Genomic DNA, 17,797 nt, shown 5'->3' with positions numbered 1-17,797 from the left:
ATCAGGATAAATCCATGGAAAAGACATTAAAAAGTGACTGACTATATTTATATTTATTTTTCATTATTATTAGCTTTAAGGGTGACTTTTCAAAAAAGGTAAAATATAACCAACTTACCATGTATGCTTAAGTACAACAGTAAACATTTTTTGGAAAGTAAATTTATTGTAAACAAAAAATTTTAAGAACAAACAATGACTAAAAATCATTAGAAATGTTAGTAAACCATGCATATTCAAAAGCCATTTCTTCTGTGCTGTTAAGCAACTGAGAAATTGAAAAGAATACTTAGTTGTTTTAAAACACTTGAAAAAAATTATTTAAAAGATCTTTCTTTTAGATGACAGTGATCTAAACGCAATCCAAGCTTTTTGATTAGGAAAAGAAATGTGCAATGGTCTAGTAAGCCTGCTCCCTACACAGTATGCATCTGTCTATCATACCATTGTAGATAGCATATACATGTTTAAAATAACTAGATTAAGAAACCCAACTTTAATTCATATTTCAAGGTCTTGAAAAAAGAAAATGCATTAAAGACAGATGCATGTCAGTAGGCTTAGGGTCACTGGCATTAGGTTTAAACAGTATTAGAATGAAATTAACCTCCAACAGCTTCCATGAGGCTCTTAGTAGAGGTCGTTTACATGCAGTCAAAGGATGTGTTAAGAGAGGAGACCACAGGGAGTGCTGATTTAGCAGATGCCTGCAGATCACTCAGAATGGGAAAGAAAAGGAGGTGCTGGGAAGGGACAGGTCATGCATAAGGAAAATACCATGAAGGGGAAGCCAGACCAGGATAGGAGTGAGAGACACAGACTCACTCTGTCTGCGGTGCGGTGGAACAGTCCGTGGGATTCCCTGGAAGGAGCCCTGCCAAGGAGAGAAGGAGGGAGCAGAATACCCACCCTGTGCAGAGAGAGATGGGGTAAGGAGGTATAATAAAAAGGGAACCGAAAAATAGAGAAACCAAAGTCATACTTTGTTTTATTTTTATATAACATACAGCAATAGTGTTAACAAGAAGACAGAATTCATTTTTTAAAATATAGGTAGCTCTGCTAAAAATACATCATAATCCAACTTAGTTATTATTTATAAATTAAAAAAAAAACTTTTTTTCCCTTCATATCTGTGTAGTATAATGTACAAGAAAGAATATATTTTTCCTGGTATACATTATATTCATCACCATATACATCTTTTTGAAGTAGCAAATTTCAGTCTTTTGCAGAAAAGGAATTTTAAAGGAGAGATAGACTTTAGGTGTTAAACATACAGAAATTGCATCAACGTATTAATCAAGCAATACAAAAATTACCATACAAAATTTTTTATTTTTTTTTAAATCATAGGTTTTCAGAGGGTTAGCAAGTAAAAATAAAGAACATTAGCTTAAGTTTAGTAGAACCAGTGTAGCATTTAAAAAGACACAGAATGTTGTGAGAGTAAGTACTGTATAAAGAATGCAACATGGGTCGGGCTCAGTGGCTCAGCCTGTAATCCCAGCACTTTGGGAGGCCGAGTTGAATGGATTGCCTGAGCCCATGGGTTCGAGACCCGCCTGGACAACTTGACGAGACCTCATCTCTACAATAAATCAAAATGAGCTGGGCGTGGTAGCACGTGCCTGTAGTTCCAGCCACTTGGAAGGCTGAGGCGGAAGGATCGCCGGAGCCCAGCAGGTCGAGGCTGCGGTGGCCGGGAGCAGCCACTGCACGTCAAGGCTGCGGTGGCCGGGAGCAGCCACTGCACTCCAGTCTGGGCGACAGAGTGAGACTCCAACGCAAAAAAAAAAAGAATGCAACATGCCAGTCACAGGTTACATGTGCATGATGCTTACACCCCCCCACCCCCACCCCACCCCGTTTTTAGAGAGACAGAATCTTGCTCTGTTGCCCAGGCTGGACTATAGTGGCACTATTATAGCTCACTGCAGCCTCAAACTCCTGGGCTCAAGCAACCCTCTCATCTCAGCCTCCAAGTAGATAGGACTACAGTCATTTGCCACCATGCCTAGTTTTTTGTTTTTTTGTTTTTTTTTTTAATAGAGATGGGGTCTTGTTATATTGCTCAGACTGGTCTCGAATACCTGGCCTCAAGTCATCTTCCCACCTCAGCCTCCCAAAGTGCTAGTAGTACAGGCATGAGCCACCAAACCCAGCCACATACTTTTTAATTTGAATAACTTGAAACTTTTTAGCTTTATTTATTTTAATCACAGATTATTAGAATAGATCTGAAACATCACCTACTTCAGTATGTAATAGGGTAATGACTGCAGGTGCTCTTCTCCATAGATATTATCTGCTACAAGTCTATTTTGCTGTTGGGAAGTGTTTTGGTTCAAAGGCTTTACACAAAGCAAGTCCCCAACAAAATCCTCCCTATAAGTTTTACCAAAACCAAGCTTCTGCCCATTCCACTGGGTAAAGGAACTTTCAGATGAGAACTTTGTAGATAATGTTTAAAAAGCAGTCATAGATTCCTTCATCAAAACTACATCAAGGTTTGTGGAAATAGCACTGCCCTTGGACTCAAGGGAACTGTGTTTCTCCTTCATTCTTCCACAAGCCTTGTAACCTTGAGAAAGTCATTAATCTCTGAGGCTAGATTCTTCATTTGTCAGATGCAAGAAAATCCTAAAAATCTTCTTTTAGTTATTAAAATTCAGTTACTCTCATATTTATCTCTATCTCCACTCCAGTCTTTGCTATGCCTTAATTGTATAACTCTATTTACATGACACTTAAAGCAATCAACTTTGTATTAAATTGTCTCTCCTGCTAGATCATTAATTCATGTAATAATTTACGTGAAAGTCTGTCACATTATCTATAACTTGGTAGAAGTTTTAAAAGATATCAAACAGCCTACCTTCTCTAGCCTGAAACTCCCCAGCACAAAGCAGACTGTAAGTAGCTATGTAACTCAAACTGATTAAGTTACTGTGTCTTGATCTAGAGATAAAGCTATAACATCCCTCAGTCCTGACCATACATTAAAGTCACCTAAGAAATTTTAAAAACTCAATAACATGGAACCAATCATGCTGCCCCCACCGAAGCTGGACTGGATTAAAAAAATGTGGTACATATATATGGAATATTATGCCGCCATAAAGGACAAACATATGGAGTTCGCAGTAACTTGGATGGATTTAGAGTCTATCATACTCGTGATCTATCACAGAAACAAAGAACAGAGCACCTATGTTCTCACTCATAAGCGAACCTTGAACAATTATTATAATACTATAAGAAAGGAATTGGCAGTAGTGGGAAACTGCCGGGGAGTGGGGGTGGGGATTGGCAGTTGAGGGAAACTACCAGGGGAGGGAGGGGCACACCTCACCAACAAGGGTACCTGCATAATGAACATTTGTATACCTAACCCTGAATTGTACCACACATCTTTAAAATAGAAAAAAAAAAGAAATTTAAAAAATTTAAAAAACAATACAATGATACTCATCTTCATTTTCCCAGGACCAACAAATCATAATCTCAAGCATAGACCTGACCCATAACAAGAAAGGAAAGATTGTGAAATAAATACATAAATAGCTCTGCCTGCTACTACCAAAAGGCACTTGTCTGTTTTGGACAGTTGTTAGCCATCTGAACTTATGGCAAGACAGCTACTCATTTTATTTCTGCCAGTTAAAACAACCTCCTCCCCTCCCCTGCCCAACTGTCAAAATCCTATTAAGCCCCTTGAGCCCAATTCAAACCCTTTTCCTACAAGCTACAAGCTCTTCCTGATCCTATCTAAATTAACCGTGATCATTTTTGTTTATAACACCCACAGTTCTTGGAGGATACCTGTCTCAGGGAATCTTTTTTCCTCTTTTCATTATTTTGATTTGAATAGTTAAACAACACAACAACAAACTCTTCTTCTAAATATAACCAACTTGAGAATAACAGTTTTCCTTTTTTTTTTTGAGTTGGAATCTCACTCTGTTGCCTAGGCTAGAATGCAGTGGCATAATCATGGCTTACTGCAACCTCAACCTCCTGGGCTCAGTTGATCCTCCCACCTCAGCCTCCCAAGTAGCTTGAACTACAGGTACATGCCACTATAACTGGCTAACTTTAAAAAATTTTTTTTGTTAGAGACGAGGTCTCACTATGCGGCCCAAGCTGATCTTGAACCCCTAGGCTCAAGCAATACTCTGCCCTCAGTCTTACAAAGTGCTAAGATTACAGGTATGAGCCATCACGCCCTGCTTGAGAATAATAGCTTTTTTACTTTTGGTTTCAACTATTTAGCTTCTTGTCAAGTGATTTTACTGAGTAGAAACAACATACCCTAATCAACATTTAATGGAAAAGAGAATTCCAGCTCCAACACAAGATGTAGTAGACACACTTCTCTGTTTTCCTGCTGTGAAGTACAGCTAAAAACCTTGGGTACTATATATAAAACACAAAACTCTGAAGATGAAGAGAAGAAAGCAGACCAGGTAGGGACCTTGGAACCTGAGGAAAAGCATAGTAGAGAGTTCCCTGGGTTTTCTTTTTGCCTAATGTATCCTAAACTGAATGATGGAGAAGTCAGCACCTCAAAATGCAAGGGATACAAACTACGTGTTTCAAGAAAATCCTGCACTCTCTAGCCAAAGAATCAGGAAAGAGGAAGCCAAGCAATTCAGAAAGCTTGTACTCAGGAATCTGCCTAATACCACAGAAAAATCTGTGGTTCCAGCCCCTAATACCATCAGAAAAGGCAGACTGGTGAGTCTAGGCTTTTACCCTTGCCAGGCTATGACATTATTTTGAAGTATGTATTGAAAATATTTAAAACACCTATAAAATGGGGCAAAAGAAGAAACTTAAAGGGAAATAAGATTTCTATACTAAGCAGACTATATATAGTTATACATATGAATATATACACACATATATATAAAATGTAATGCCTAGAGTAACTAAAAATTTGTACAAAAAGGTACACTCAAAACACTATATGTAAATCAAACTGGAATTCTAAGAAAAGGTACAAGTAAAAGCAAGAAAAAGAACAAAAATAACATCAAATAAAATAAACTTTAGAGCAAAAACAATTATCAGGTACAGAGAGGTCAATCTACTAAGATATAGTAATCTTAAGTGTGTATTATACAAAACTACAAAAATGTACAATACACAAAGCAAAAACTGACAGAACTGAGAGGAAAATAACCAAATCCACAATTACAGTCAGAAAATTAAACACTCCCCTCTCAACAGCTGATAAATATCTATAAAACAAGAAAATCAGTAATGACATAAAACTCAAGAACACCATAAACAATCAGGATCTAGCCAACATTTACAAAATACTCTATCCGACAACAGCAAAACACAATTGTCCACAAAATATTTACAAGACAGACTGTAGTTTGGGCCATAAAACAAACCACAACAAACTTAAAAGAATCCAAATTTTAAAGAATGTGCTCTGTGACTACAATGGAATCAAATCATAAAGATGACAAAAAATAGTTTTCAAATCCTTAGATATTAAAAAAAAACTTCTAAGTAATTCATGAGTCAAGGAAGAAGACTCAAGGAAAATTTAAAAGCACACTGAACTGAACACCAAAAAATACATAATTTCAAAATATGCAGGACACAGCTAAAGTAGTAATAGAAAATGAAAACCTCAAATCAATAAGCTAAACTGATACCTTAAGAAACTTAGGGAAAAGGTCAAAATAAACCCAAAGTAAGTAAAATAAAGAAGACAAAGACTGCAGAAATTCTTAGAAACTGAACATAGAGAAAAACAAGGACAACAAGATGTTGGTTCTTTAAAAAGAGCAGTAAAGCTGGGCTCGGTGGCTCAGCCTATAATCCCAGCACTTTGGGAAGCTGAGGTGAGTGGATTGCCTGAGCCCAGAGTTCAAGACCCGCCTGGGCAACTTGGCGAGACCTCATCTCTACAATAAATCAAAAAATTAGCCGGGCGTGGTAGCGTGTGCCTATAGTTCCAGCTACTTGGAAGGCTGAGGTGGAAGGATCGCTGGAGCCCAGCAGGTCGAGGCTGCGGTGGCCAGGAGCAGCCACTGCACTCCAGTCTGGGTGACAGAGTGAGACTCCAACTCAAAAAAAAAAACACAAAAAAACCAAGAGCAGTAAAATTAACAAACCACTGGCAAACCTGATAAGGAAAAAAGAGAGAGGATACCAATTACCAAAATCAGAAATGCAACAAGGAATACTACTAGAGACCTTCCAGCCATTGAGATAATAAGCAAATACTATGAACAACTTTATAGTCATAAATTTGACAACTGAGAAGAAAAGAACCAATTCCTCAAAACCAAAAACTATCAAAACTTATCCAAGATGAAAGAGAAAAATTTTGATATGTCAATAATCATTAAAGAAACCAAATTTATAATTTTAATACTCCAAAAAAGAAATTTACAGGCCTAAACAATTTCACTGTAGAACTCTACAGAACACTTAAGAATGAATACCAACTCTATACAATTTGTTCCAAAAGTAGGAGGACATTTCCCATATTATTTATGAGGTCAGATTTAACTTAATATAAAACTAGACAAAACCATACCAAAAAAAATTAATAGCATTATCCCTCAGAATACAGATGTAAAAATTCTTAACAAAAAATACCACTGAGTAGAATTCAGCAATATATAAAAAGAATTGTACATCATGACAAAATGAAGTTTATTTTAGTTCTGTAAGATTGATTCAGTATTAGGAAACTAATCAATGCAATCAGTTTTTAATATAAATAAAAATCTTATGTTCATATCAATTAGCATAGCAAAAGCATTTAACAAAACTCAACTCACATTCAAGATAAAAACCCTCAGTAAACTAAGAATAGGGAGGAACTTCTTCAATTTGGTAAAAATCATCTTCCAAATATCTGTAGCTAACATCTACTCAATGGTGAAAAACTGAATGCTTTCCCCCTTAGATCAGGAACATGGCAAGAATCTCCACTCCCGTCATTCTAATTCAATATAGTCTTGAAAGTCCTAGCAGGTGGCATAATGCAAAAAAAGCAAAGGCATACAGATCAAAGAGTAAGAACACTATTCCCACTTGCAGATGACCTGCAAATGGCCCACACAGAAAAACTCAATCTACAGAAAATCTCTCAAACCTAATAAATGAGTTCAGTAAGTTCACAAGATATGAGGTCAATATACAAAACTCAACTGTATTTCTAAGTATCACCAACAAACACAGGAAAACTGAAATTTAACAGACAATTTTCATTTATAATCATCCAAAAAATGAAATACTTAGAAAGAAATCAAAGAAAGCATATACAGAACTGTATTCTGAAAATGCCAATTAAATAAATAAAATAGATGTAAATTAATGGAGAGACATACAATATTCATGGAATGGAAGAAACAAAGTAGTAAAGATATTGATTCTCTCTACAATGCTATTTAGGTATAACATATTTTCTATCAAAATCCCAGCAAATTTTTTTAAACCTTATTCTAAGATTATGCAGAAGGGCAAAAAAAAAAAAAAAAAAAGGAATTATATAAAACAATTTGGAAAAAGAAGAATAAAGAGGCGGGGCATCACTCTATCTAAGATATTATATAGCCACAACAATCAAGACAGTGTAGTACTGATGCAAAGGTAGACACATAGATCAACAGACAGAACAGAGAGTCCAGAAAGATCCATACAAGTACAGATGATCCCTGGCTTAGGATGGTTTGGCTTAGAAGAGCCATACACATTCAGTAGAAAACATCCTTCAATAATTGAATTGTTAAACAAATTGTGGTACATCCATATCATGGAACAATACTAAGCGGTCTAAAAAGAAATGAACTACTGACACACACAACTATTATATTTCCAGAGTGTTATGCTATTGTTTTAAAAAAAAAAGACACGCTTAAGGGCTCACACACTATGATTCCATGTACATAAAATTCTCAAAATAACAAAATTATAAAGATGTAAAACAGATTACCATAGGTTAGGACTGGAGGAAGAAGGAGGAAGTAGCTATGACTAGAGATACCACAGACATAGTTTCCAGGTTGTCAATTTCCTGGTTTTGATATTGTACCATAATAACATTAAAATGTAATCATAGTAGAAAATTGGTTGAAAGACACAAGGGATCTTTCTGTGCTGTGTTTGTAACTTCTTATAAATTTTTCTAATTATAGTACAGGTAAACTTTGCTTTTTTTTTTTGAGTTGGAGTCACAATCTGTCACCCAGGCTGAAGTACAGTGGCATACTCACAGCTACCGCAGCTTCGACCTGCGGGACTCAGGTGATCCTTCTGCCTCTGCTTTCCAAGTAGTTGGAACCACAGGCATGTGCTACCATGCCCAGATGATTTTTTGATTTATTGTGGAAATGAGGTCTCGCCATGTTGCTCAGGTTGGTCTCGAAGCCCTGAGTTCAGGTAAACCTCTTGCCTCCACCTCCCAAGGGGCTGGAATTACCAGGCATAAGCCATTGCGTCCGGCTGCAAACTTTGCTTTTTTTCAATGAAACTTTAAAGTTCAAAAATGTCTTCTGGAGTTCTAGTATTTGGTATTGGAAGGATACAGATTTAGATAACTAAATTTATGTTCAACTAAATTTATACCACTCAACTGCTATAAATACCTATATTTAATTTGTTCCTAGTCTAAAAAACAATTCTGTTTTTCCATTACTGGTTTAAAATTTATTCATGAAAGTCATAGTACTAGCGTTTTAAAAAATGCAGTATAAATGACACACCTGACAGAATTCTTGGTGTGCTGCCATAAATTCTGCATGCCATGCAATGTCTCACCAAAACAAGTAGATCCTGTCAGCAATTACATCATTGAAACACGGCCTGTATTCAATGGCCCACGTCTAATACTGGCTGAACACTGAACAATTTAAAAATAACTGTAAGCCGGGCTCGGTGGCTCAGCCTGCAATCCCGCGCCTTTGGGAGGCTGAGGTGAGTGAATTGCCTGAGCCCGCAGGTTCGAGACCCGCCTGGGCAGCGAGACCTCATCTCTACAATAAATCAAAAAATCAGCCGGGCGTGGTAGCGCATGCCTGTAATTCCAGCTACTTGGAAGGCTGAGGTGGAAGGATCGACGGAGCCCAGCAGGTCGAGGCTGCGGTGGCCGGAAGCGGCCACTGCACTCCAGTCTGGGCGACAGAGTGACACTCCAACTCAAAAAACAAAACAAAACAAAACTGTATAACGGAATCATAAATATTACTTATATAAACACCAATGTATATGTATTTTTCACTTAAAATACTTTTGGTGGCATTTTAAAATATAAGTAATAGTGAGTATTACTAAATAAAAAGCATGGCAAAGAAATAAATCCCTTTGTGGAAAAAATATATCCTAATGTATATATGACTATATCTACCTGAATGTTTATATGAATATATATGAATAGTAATGCAGTGTTATTCAAAACAGAGAAATAAATGGTACAACTGTTTTAAATCAGGACATTTTTCCCACATAAAGATTAATCAATAAGGCTAGGTACAGTGGTGTGTAATGTATGATGATATTGTAATGATGACATGTAATCCCAGCACACTGGGAGACTGAGGTGTGAGGATTGCTTGAGCCCAAGAATTGGAGACTTGCCAGCAACATAGCAAGACCTTGTCTCTACAAAAGAATCAAAAAATGAATCAAAAAATTAATCAGATGTGGTAGCATGCATATATAGCCCCAGCTACTCAAAAAGCTGAGGCAGAAGGATCACTTGAGTACAGCAGATGGGGTTGTGTTGAGCATGCCACTATACTCCAGCCTAGGCGACAAAGTGAGACATCAATTCAAAAAAGTAAAAAATAAAAAAATAATTGATAATGCCGCCCACTTCCAAATGAGGAAAGCATGTGATCTAAAAGAAAATTAATTTAGGAGAGATTCCTCATAAAACAATCTTTTGCCTACACTCTTCCCTTCAGTTAGCCTTCCACCCTATCGACTAAGACAAAAAAAAGGGCAGGGTTCTTTGCTAGTAAATTATCATGATTGCTAGAACTAGGTAAATTTCTCCTCATTTGGAAATTATAAACATCTGATATGATTTTTGTGATGTAACTGTGATAGTTTCCTGATTTTAACTTTTCTATTTTATAAATAATTATGGTGGGAACATATTTGACTTGGTAAATCTGAAGCATGGAACCTAATTCTAAGCACAAAAAATTGCTGATGATATTGACCGTACTCCAAAAGCAGAATTTATAGAAATTATACATGCACATCTGTTATATATGCTATAGCATGGGTTAATCTTTGATTCAATACTAAAAACTAATTCCAAAAGAGCATTTTGAAATATACATAAAAGCATCTTTTCTTGTCTCTTTGCTATATATAACAGAGTTAATATTTAAAATGTGAGAGAAAACTAGTATTAGATAAAATTGCACATGTTCTGGGTTTTAACTGGTAGTTTTCACACTGACACTGTAAACAGTGAAATGACAAAAAATTAACATAATTCCATTTTAGACTGGGGTGGAGAGACTCTGGCCTCTATTCTTGCTTGCACATAGGCTAATATAATTTTGAAAAGATAAGGTAGGAATAAGTATGCAGCTGTTCAGACTAACGCTAGAAAAGAAGAGCATGTGCACTACATTTTGTTAAAGATTTTTAAAAACACTGTGACCTGATCAAAGACAAAGAAGCCTCCCAACCTCTTCTACCCTCACTGGCACCCAGATGTCTGCGGCCATTGGTCACCTCTTGATCCCAAATGGTTCCTCTTTCCCCAGCCCTTAACATAAAAAGAACCTAAAATTTGTACTAACTTGAGATTGTCTTTGAGACAATAGTCCATGTCCTCAGGTTGTTGGCTCTTGAATAAACTGTTTTCCTTACACCAGCCCTAATCTTGGGAGTTTGGGTCCCAAATGCTGAGTAGCCAAGCCTGAGTTTAGTTATACTAATGTAATAGTCCATAGTCCTACACTCAATTTTCAGAATAATCCAGGTCAGATTATTACATGACTGACCAGGCAGATCCTTTGGATCCATCCTGTTCTTCCTGCCTAGAGATTCAAGGGGATAAGTGATAAAGAATTTGAAGGTATGAGTCCAGAAATAATTTTTTTTCCCTTAATAGTTTGGCTTCTATGGTTAATTTAAGATTTTCAAACAAATGGCCTATAATGAAATTTTAGAATTTACTTAATGTGCAAAATAACTACTCATATTTTAAAATACTTATGTTAAATGCTTTTAAAACAATATTGGAAATACATACAAATAATTAAGTCCAAGAAAATGCTATTTTTAATAAAATGAGTTTGTGTATATATGGATCAATAAAGTCATACTACCTTTAAAATAGTTTTATTTCCCTTTAGCTGAGTATGACAGGAAGAAAAAATATCTTTATAAATGTATGTGTTTAAAACAAACCTTGATTTCCTGCATAACTGCCATCTTCCAGAATATTACTAGCCTCTTCAACTATTTTTGTGGGAATCATTAGACACTTTTCACATTATTATTCTTGTTTTTGTATTACCCAATTTATCATTTCATCAGGGTATTTTTTTCTCAGATGAGGAAAAAAGATTTGCCCACTTTCCTCTGAAGATATTGTCATCTGTTCCTATATCTCATTCTTTCCACTTTTCCCTCTTTTTTCCTGCCACCTAAATCTGAACTCTATCTTTTTAATTTTCCTTCATTTATTCTAAAAATTGCCTTTATTGACTTACCCTTTACTTATTGCCCCAGGTTTTCCATATCCATCTAGGTAAACATCATTAGCTTATGGCAGGTAGGGGGTTGGTAGCAGTTAAACATATTTCCTTTTGAAAGTCAAGCAGCAAGCTCTAAAGACTAGCCAAGCCAGTTTTATTTAAAAACAAGCCAAATGGCCAGAGACTGATGGCTCTCATGAAAATGCAAAAGAAAGAGTACCTAATTCACAACTACTCTCCTTGCCAGTTTACAGCCCCTGCTCGCCCTGCATTTCCTGGAGGCCATTTGTTCTTTGAAAGATCTGATTTTTCTGAACACGACCTTGTACATTCCAAAGAAAATGTGTAAACGCTCAACATGACCTCCTCCCTTACCTAAACAAAGGTATAAGACCCCTCTTCTCCCATTCTGGGGGGCTCAACCTGGAAGCGTTAGCCCGTCGAGCCCACCAGTGTAACAAAGTTGCCACTTCCTATAACAGCCTCGGTGTCACGACCTCTCTATCTTCCCGCTACAAGCTCTCTAGAGCTAAAATTTTAAAGTTTCTTCCTCAGTCACATTAGCCACATTTTCAAGTGTTCAACAGTGACATGTAGCTAGTGGCTACTACAATGGACAGTATAGAAAGTTGTGTGGAACAGTGCAGCTTCAGAGTAGACGTCCATCTCAATTCTAGAACCCAGTCCTACTGTGGCTACCTTCTCTTTGTAATGCAGAACTCAGGGCACTTTATACCACTATATTATTCCTTTCCCAAAGAGAGGATAAGTCCTTTTATTCCAGTAGGTAAGATGTGCTTCATACTGGTACTCAACGCGGAAAACACTGTTCTTGATTACTTACACCTAAAAGTATCTTGTAATATGCCTACAACATGCCTTAGGCGGCTCTGTACAGTAGGAGAAACCTTTATCTTACCCTAAGTGAACAGCACCCGGCAGATGATTAACTACCGTTTCTTCGCTGGATTCACCCTCACAAGTAACACTCAAACCAACCCAAAACAGTTTTGATCTTTATCATATAGCTCTAACACCAAAAGTATCTGTAGCATAAAAGCCAAATGTTACTGCAGGCAAAAAAGACATTCCCAGGCTTCTGTGGATCAAAATATACAATCAAAGCACAAAAGCTGAGGTTGGATCTGTACAGAAAATAGCATAATCAGATGCTTCTTTGGCCAGGAGGAAGAAAGTAGAATTTGCAAGGTAAGAAAACATCATGTAGCAGGAATGGTCATAACAAATAGTTGGGAGTGGCCTCCTAGTACCACCTGAAATAATTGTGTGGACTTTTTTGTGTATCCTGACCAAGGAGGACTTTTTTGTATATCTTCTTTTGTAAAGGGAAATATCACAGGCTTTCATAACCCAATGGCATCAAACATGCATGTAAATCACACAACCTAACATGGCCACCAAGCCACTTTCTTATCGTACTTAGCTGCTGGCAGTATAAACCTACATAAATCTTTCAGAGAAAATTGTGGCAATGTATTTCAAGAAACTTACAGAGGACCAGTAAGGAAATGCATTCTTAATTGATTAAAGCTGATACATTCCTTCCATTTTGGTTTAGCAAAAAGTCAAACCAAATAGTAATTATAGCAACCACTACTACCACTACCTAGGCAGGTTAAGATAAAGTATGTACAACATAATTCTACTAAATAGGTACAACAGCTCTGCACATGCACATATAGATAATGTCTCACCTCAAAAAGGCTGGAAAAACCATATATAAAATGTTAATGGTTGCCAGTGGTATTACTTGAGTAAATTAAATTTTTATTAAACTGTTTTGTTTATTTATTTTCTATTTGCTAGAGAATGAATATACCTCCCTATAAAAAGGGACAGGGAAGAAAAAAGCCACTTTAGAATGCCCCTCACCTTTAGCTCTACGTCACTCATAAAGTATCCTTGGTATTCCAATTTTTTTCATTATTTTAAAAAGTGGTGTTGAATTTATCATTCTTTCTATTGAGAAAATGACTTATGTCATTTACTATGTCAACATGCTTCTTCCTAATAACAATAGATTGAATCTAACTTGGTTGCAAAGGATTTTTCTCTTATATTCTTACTGAAACTATGCTTTTTCAACCATAAATACTTTTCTCCCAGGAATTTTAAATACAAGTATGTTTCTGTGGATTATCACAATAGACTGCAAAGACCTCTATCACACAATGCATACCTGAGCACCTGTTTTTTTTCCCTCAGAAAAGTAAGTCCTTATCATGATCCCTCACTGATGATATTAAGCCTCTGTCCTCCCTTCCCAAAGCTATGACCTTTTCCTCCTCTCTATTCCTTCTAGCCACCTGACTTCCTACAGTCACTCAAAAGGAAGGCAACAATATACTACCTACAAGTTGGAAAATACGGCTTCTCACATAAGAATGCTGTATAAGTACTTGCATTAAATCATATATTAGTCTAAGCTTCTTCATGTATAGGAAAAGAACAAGATTAATACCATTTAGGCATATTGGAGGGTTCTATAAGCATTTTCAAGACTGGGACTGTTTCTTCTTCATATTACCACTCTCAGATTAAGACAGTGGTTTTCTTGGAGTAAGTACATCTGCTGAGTAAGTGAATATCTGCTTTTCTTTCTTTCCCCAGTTTTACTACTTTATTTCCTCCTGTTATTTCCCGTTGGTTTTCTACAACAAAGATCTTATTTGCAGCCATTAGGTAATACCAAAATCCCTTTGGAAAAATCTATACAGAAAATTTATATTGGGCTCAATCCGTTAAAATTTCTATTGCTTTAATGCTTTTGGTGGCTCACCATTCTCCTTCCTCTGGTAGATTCTGAAAGATGTTTCTTTTTTTTTTTTTTTTCATATTTCTTTTCACCTCCTAAATGGCTGCTAACAAGTTCTACAGACAGTAACCCACTCTTCTCCACATTCTTTTCCACCTTCCATTGCAACCAGATTTCTTCCATCATGTCTAGGAAATGTTCAAAGGAAATGTTCACAGGAAATGTTCACATTTGTGTTACAAATCTCTGAGGCAAATTCTACTATTATCAAGTGGTTAAGACAGTGTCAAGAGGACATTTAAATTTCCTAAGATAGTAAAAGAAAGGTGAAGAACAAGACTTAGATTGTAACTTTCACCCTTCTCAAAGGCTTAACCAGATCCAAAAAAACCTTTTTACTTAAACTAAGCCTGGAGACTTTAACATAACATGTTTCAACTCACCAAATTACTGCCTAACAAGCTAAATGTTTCCAGAGAAGAATCATACTGCATCTCCACATCCCTACCAAATCTTGTTTAAACATGTTTGGTTCTGCTAAAAAAGAACACTTAAAGTGTATCCTTTGTAAAGAAAAAAGAAAACAATTGTTAATTGTAGTAAATGATTTCCAAAATAATACACTTCAAATGTATTTCAATTAAGTTCAAAAGCAGAAAAAATACCAGAGTAAACCCAATATTTAATCTAATATTTAATAACTGTTATTTAATTAAGTAAATAAAGATATAGCTACTTATTTAACTAAGTAACTACAACTCAGTAAACCCACTAAATCCACCCTTTTAGTAATTATTAGATTAAAAGTTTGACTTTAACCTCAAAATAAGCTTTCACACTAACTTCCACTGTTTCCCTAAATATACATCTGTGGTCAAGCTACAATCATGTGCTTACTGCCTAATTATACCTTCCACCTATTTGCCTGTATTTTTTTTTTTTTTTTTAACTAAGGCTACTACTCCCATTTTAATCCGAAAAAACTCTCATCCTCCCAGGATCCTCAGTGTGCTTTTGGAGGAAAGAATCCTTGAACCAGCAGTCAGGAATCCTACGTCACAGTATAGTACTAGCTCAGTCACTTATGAATTATGGAAACTTCAATATGCCTTTTAATCTTCCTGGCTTTTGTTACTTTATCTATAAAACAAAGGTAATTAGTCAAGTGATTTCTATAGTCATAGGTAATTAGTAAAAGTTTAAGTCTGGGTTTATTAAGAGTGCTAGGCTGGAAAACTGATTTTCACTTTAGCCAAGATCATAGTAAAACTAACTCAGGAATATATTCTAGAATATACTTAGATAACATTACACCAGTTACTTTTATCTGGTGAGGAGACACACTAATATCAACTATACAGAACAATGACATTGAGGGAAGCAGAGAGGGCTGGACTTCCATGAGAATGACAAAATGAAATTTCTCATGCTTAATGAAATCATCAATCTTATAACACAGTCAGAAAGCACAAAATTGGGAAGCTGGAGAAACCGAAAAGCTGAAATCTCCATCTAGAGGCATAAGACACAATCTTTTATATAAGATTCATCTGTCTCCAGGCAGATGAATTTCCACATTCCGTTACATCACCTCTGTCTATTGCCATCTTTTGCTTTCTATGACTCAATCATAACCCTCAACAAGCTCCTTAATTCCATCAACTAGACTTTCCCAATCCTTTCAAACTATAGATTTATGGCACTTTAACTGTATCAATGCATTGCCAGTTCCTTTAATAAGTACTTATAAATGGAGAAATCTTTATTTGTCTGTGTATTGCCTCCCCAAATTCCCCACTTCAACTTCAAGAGCCAAATATCTGAAATAAGAGATCATCAAACTTTTGTGGGATAAATTAATTCCTACCATCATACCTTATAAACACACAAAAAATAATTACCTGTTACATGAAAAGAAACAAAATAATTTTATAAACTTTAAAGGCCTATAAGCTAAATTTTATAAATTGGATTGTTATCCACATTAATCATTATATGCTCTTCTTCATATTTGTTACCAGGATTTCACTGCTAAATATAAGCAAAAGAAGAGTCAAGGCTGGCTTATTAGGCATTTGCATAATGAGAAATGTCTATTATCTGACTTCATATAACAGAATAATGATGACTAATGGCCATATGATGATGCTCTGGCTCACCCATATCCTGAACTGAATTCTGACAAACTCAGATTAAATTACAGTCAGGTTATTTTTAGCACTAAATGTTTTGAGACATAATATTTTTCAAAAAACAGAAAACAAGCATGGAATACATGGTTGCTTTCTACTGCTCAGAAGAAACCATTCCCTAATTCTGCCTAAAATATAAACTTTTCTGTCTATAGATGCATTTATATTTCCTAACACCTTCAACATTCATTTGAGTAATTAAAGCAAACATATTTTAAAAGCTTCAATTAAAAAAAGGAACATGCTACATCACATATTTTCAAAGTGTTATATGCTGCTAAAGTGGGATGACTGCATACTGGATTCCTGTTTCCTTTAAGGCATGTGGAAAATACTCTCATAAATACATGCAGTGAGAGGAGAGTAGACACTCAATAAAATGAGCTATAGTATGCAGAATGGAAAAGCTATTAAATGCACATTCGCTTATATAAGACACAAGAGAAGCTTTTAAAGCACACGAACACCTAAGAGACAAGCAAAAACAAACTACTTAAGAAAAAAAATTTACAGCCATGACAGATTCAAAATTATTAGAGATTAGAGTAAAAGGAGTAGAATAAAACATCAAAATAGCAAAAGACAGGAGAGGAGATTAAGAGTCCATGTTACTTACAGAAATTCGTCTCCAGGGTGTTTGGGTATATTTATCAGCATATGTGCATTTTTCCACTTTAGATTTTTGGTGGCAGTTATACTGAGTTGCCTAGACAAAAACACAATTTTTACAATGGTTGAATTCTGTAAATACACAACAACAAGGTAATTAATTAGGGGCTTTCTTAAGAGGCACCAAGCCAAATGAATAAAAAAACTCATGCACTGAAAAATAGTTCTGGCTACTTTTCTGAAGAAAAAAAGTGTCTACAGCAAACATCAAGGTCTATTCAGTCATCTCTCATCTTATGCAGGGGTTGGGCTTGCAAGCCAGAAAGGCTAGAATTTTGAATAATCCAAATTACCCTTGGCAATCTCTTATATTGTTCATAAAGCAAACTATGTTTATATTAAGTATATAAATGTAGAACATATATAGCAATAAACAGTATATAAAGAATACGACTGCTAAATTTATAGTATTTCCCTAAACTATTATGGTACTACAGTGACTGCAGCACAGTTTCTCATATGCA

At 35.8% G+C, this 17,797-nt stretch overlaps 1 protein-coding gene across 1 annotated transcript in view; it reads right to left on the bottom strand.

The window, feature by feature from the left end:
* Positions 1-777: 777 nt before the first annotated feature.
* The window catches only part of LOC110596451 (serine-rich coiled-coil domain-containing protein 2-like), a gene marked incomplete at its 3' end in the record, with an annotated part of 100,834 nt that continues 83,814 nt past the window's right edge, over positions 778-17,797 (bottom strand). Inside the window, exons 7-8 of the mRNA XM_021717072.1 lie at positions 17,281-17,370; positions 778-910 (exon numbers count right to left, since the gene is read on the bottom strand). Coding sequence (XP_021572747.1) covers positions 778-910; positions 17,281-17,370 — 223 coding nt within the window. The remainder of the gene's footprint in view (positions 911-17,280; positions 17,371-17,797) is intronic.

Source organism: Carlito syrichta, unplaced genomic scaffold (genome assembly GCF_000164805.1).
Source record: "Carlito syrichta isolate Samal-C Ts95f unplaced genomic scaffold, Tarsius_syrichta-2.0.1 Scaffold309262, whole genome shotgun sequence".
NCBI classification, from domain to species: Eukaryota; Metazoa; Chordata; class Mammalia; order Primates; family Tarsiidae; genus Carlito; species Carlito syrichta.
This window is presented reverse-complemented; position numbering and strand designations above follow the sequence as displayed.